Here is a 3549-nt window from a genome sequence, read left to right as displayed (position 1 = left end):
TGTCACCTACAGCAAATTTACTTGTTGTATATATGTGTATACAGTTGTAAATATCAATCAATAAATTATTTTTAAAAAAATAAATAAATAAAAATAAAAAAATAATGAATTAAAAATAATTACCGGGTGGCAGTAAAAAAGGGTACTTAAAGTAAGATAAAAACAATCTATTAAATAGAAGGTGAAACCAACGTTTTTAAGTCTTCAACAGAGCTAAATAAAAACAAGATACAAACGTCATAAGATATGGTAGGACTATTAAATTATAAATACAAAGTTATTTAAAAAAAAAATTAACAGAGTAAATATAAATTTAAATAGTACTTATAACAAATACATGAATTAAATTATAAACATTTAAATGTACTACTGAAGTAAAATAATAATAGTACTAACAGAAGGCGAAAGAAGAGTGAGCAAATAGATAAGCTTCAATAACAAATGAATGGAGAAGAAAGCTTCTTATCAGAATATTGTCTGGTGTTAGCTTTTGATTTTATTTATTTATATTTATTAACTTTATGTTGCTTACGTTCATTATTTTTTAAACCCTTAAAAGAGTATATAGGGTTGTTGAAAGTTACTTATTTACAAATGTTTGTATTCGCTATATATGCGCCAGCTAAATAAATGAAAACTTTCACAATGTAAATATATTGGTTTGTTATAATGGTTTACCTTAAACCTCGGGTCATTTATAGTTTAATAACATTATTCCTTTGAAAATAAAAACTTCCCCTAAATGCTTTGAAAAATCTATGAAATTAACTCTAAAAATTCAGGTGTGGTTAAAAAATTCAATTTATATTAAATGCCTGATGCCATGACGTTGGAGTGTCTCAATTATTAAAGCGCATTCATTGTCATAATAAAAAACTGTAATCTTTTCAATTGAGCCTTAATTATTAAATTACAATTTACTAACTTTCGTTTTATTCCGCTAAAGCAGCACCAGATTGCTATTTGAATTTTAACAATTTGTTTAATTATTATTTATATGTTTTCGTTTTCTTTATTTATGTACTCCTATAAAAGAAAAATGGCCAAATTTTACAAGTATATAAGGCTGCTATGTGACATAGCAAATTTATCAACCAATTATTTGGCATATGTTTTATTTTATTTAATTTTTTATTTTTCTGTTAATAATAACTTAATATCACAAAACTGCGTATCGTACCTAACCTATTACAACTAACTATAAATTACCTCGTTGTTTATGTTTTAATCTCTTATTCATCTCATATTTCACTTTTACAGTCCATTACTAAAACTAACAAGTTATAAAATAATACTATTTAAATAAATATACTAAAAATGTATTCATATGAAATTACACGGAACAGAATCCTTCTTGCGATGGATATAAATGAAACATTGGTAAAATTGATTTAGATAAATTATTTAGCATCCCGCTGACAATCTTAGATGACTACGTCACAGGTTTGCTATCCTATCTGAGAGATAACCATTGAACCAAAACAATACAAAGGTCAGTCCTATATCGATATCCTAACCCATGCTAATGTTGATTCTTCCTTTCCATCGTCTACAGCCTTCATTCAACCAGTAAGTTTTTTTCATTTGTTTTTTGTTTTATTCGCAACATTAAAACCCCTGTTTGTTACAAGTATTTCAATCTGTAACAAGGATGTGTTATAGACTGTTTCTAGGATTATTTTATTTCTCTTAACTCCAAATCAATTTGAATCCATTCAAATTACCAAAAAAATTACCCATGGGTAATTTTTAATATTAATGTACATGGAGAGTTTATTTAATCTTTTTTTTTAGTCAAAATAAATTCGTAAATGCTACCAAATCTGCGCAAGCACACACAAAAACTAAAGTACTTTGATTGAAAACTTAAAATTTGTCTGTAATTGAAGATCTAACTGGAAGTTGACTTTATTTAATGAATTTTTATTCCTATTATAAAGACTTGAAACTCAATTAATCAACTTCTTGAAACTATCGAAATTTTAAGATTTAGAAAAATTACGGAAGGGGCATTGTAGAAAAGAGTATTTAAAACATTGAACTCTAGTATTAGGTTCCAAGCAATTTATTTAACATTTCTTCTCAATTCTAGAATTCTTTATTGTGATTTGAAATTTCATTTTTCCAATTATAACAATATTTTTTTCTAAATTTTAGTATAATGCAATTTTTTTTTTTTATAAATATTATTTAAGTTTAAAAACCGAGTTGTATAGTATTCAGAGGGTATCGCGAACTTGCGATATTTTTAAACAGAAGGATTTTGGTTTGTCTCCATTTTCCTTAGATCGTGGTGATTACTTTGCAAAACTAGAACTAGTAGCTGAGTTAATCATGAATTATTAATTGTTAGTTTTTAAAAAATTAATATTTGATTTTTCATTAATCACAAAAAGATTTATCAATTTATCATGATTGCATGGTTTAAACTCCTTTATTATTTTTAAGAACGTTTCGTAGTATTTTTCTCCATCTTCAGGTTATCCGATCCCTGTGATTACACCATTTTTTAAATCATTTATATTGTATTATTAAGTATATTATTATTGGATTTTTAAATTTGAGTTTGTGAATAAGAGTCATACTGGGTTGCGATAAGGCTGTGTAGTTTATATTTTTGTTTAATAGCTATTTACAGTGCGTTTCTTTATTTTACTGTTAGATTTTCTTTTTTAGTAGTTTCTTTGATGTTTCACCTATATGTTTTCACAGTCATGCTTATATATTACATTTTGTTTTTCTAATTTATCTATGTTATCCTTCATATTAGATCACTGGCATTGTAGTTTGTTATCATTATATAAAGCTATCTTTATATTACTGTATTTTTTTGTTATTTTCTTAATAAAACCTAGTACTTTATATTGTATTTTGAAGAATTATCTAATATTTTCTTCTGCCTTATACGACCCTTATTCATGAACAACCATTGATAAATAAATATGGTATCCATGACAGTATTAGCTATTAGTTTCAACTATAGCTAATGTTTGCCCAACTCGGGTTTAATTTTATCAATGGCTTAAATAAATAAACTCCAGTCTATTAATCAATCGAAAATGTTTCTTGTAACGTTTTTGCAAAAGCTAAAGACCATACAATTAGTAAATATAAAATATATTTAGTTTGGATAATGTATATGTCAAACCTTAATTTTGAGTTTTCTAAATGCAATAACACTTTCATGCTCTAATGATATCGATACACACAGAGAGAAATACTTTATTCATCTATGCTGCCCAAATACATCAGGTTGCAATATCACACAGCATACTTAAGAATCCGTAATCGGACATATATAAATTACATATAATTACATCGTATAATAAGATATAAAGAAAACAATTTTTTTTCCCTACAGTTTCCTTTTACAATCAATTTCGGTCTATACACCAAATACAAATATTTCAAATTATTCCTTTTTTCTTTCCCATTTCTGCTTTTCCAATTTCACCATTTCATAATTTTTTAATGATCAACAAATTCGCTCTCCGGAATTCACCCTCCTAGATCCTCCTCAGCGACACGCTAAACAAATTCACTATTAGA

The 3549-nt window shown here is 26.2% G+C and overlaps 1 protein-coding gene across 2 annotated transcripts in view; it reads left to right on the top strand.

The window, feature by feature from the left end:
* Window positions 1–1469: 1469 nt before the first annotated feature.
* LOC106691438 (uncharacterized) overlaps window positions 1470–3549 on the top strand; it is a 4197-nt gene continuing 2117 nt past the window's right edge. For both annotated transcript variants that reach the window (XM_014437216.2, XM_014437208.2), the window contains exon 1: window positions 1470–1569. In XM_014437216.2, coding sequence (XP_014292702.1) covers window position 1569 — 1 coding nt within the window. In that variant the 5' untranslated portion in view covers window positions 1470–1568. The remainder of the gene's footprint in view (window positions 1570–3549) is intronic.

Source organism: Halyomorpha halys, unplaced genomic scaffold, assembly GCF_000696795.3.
Source record: "Halyomorpha halys isolate HHAL.00 unplaced genomic scaffold, Hhal_1.1 Scaffold51.1, whole genome shotgun sequence".
In the NCBI taxonomy this organism is placed as follows: domain Eukaryota; kingdom Metazoa; phylum Arthropoda; class Insecta; order Hemiptera; family Pentatomidae; genus Halyomorpha; species Halyomorpha halys.
This window is presented reverse-complemented; position numbering and strand designations above follow the sequence as displayed.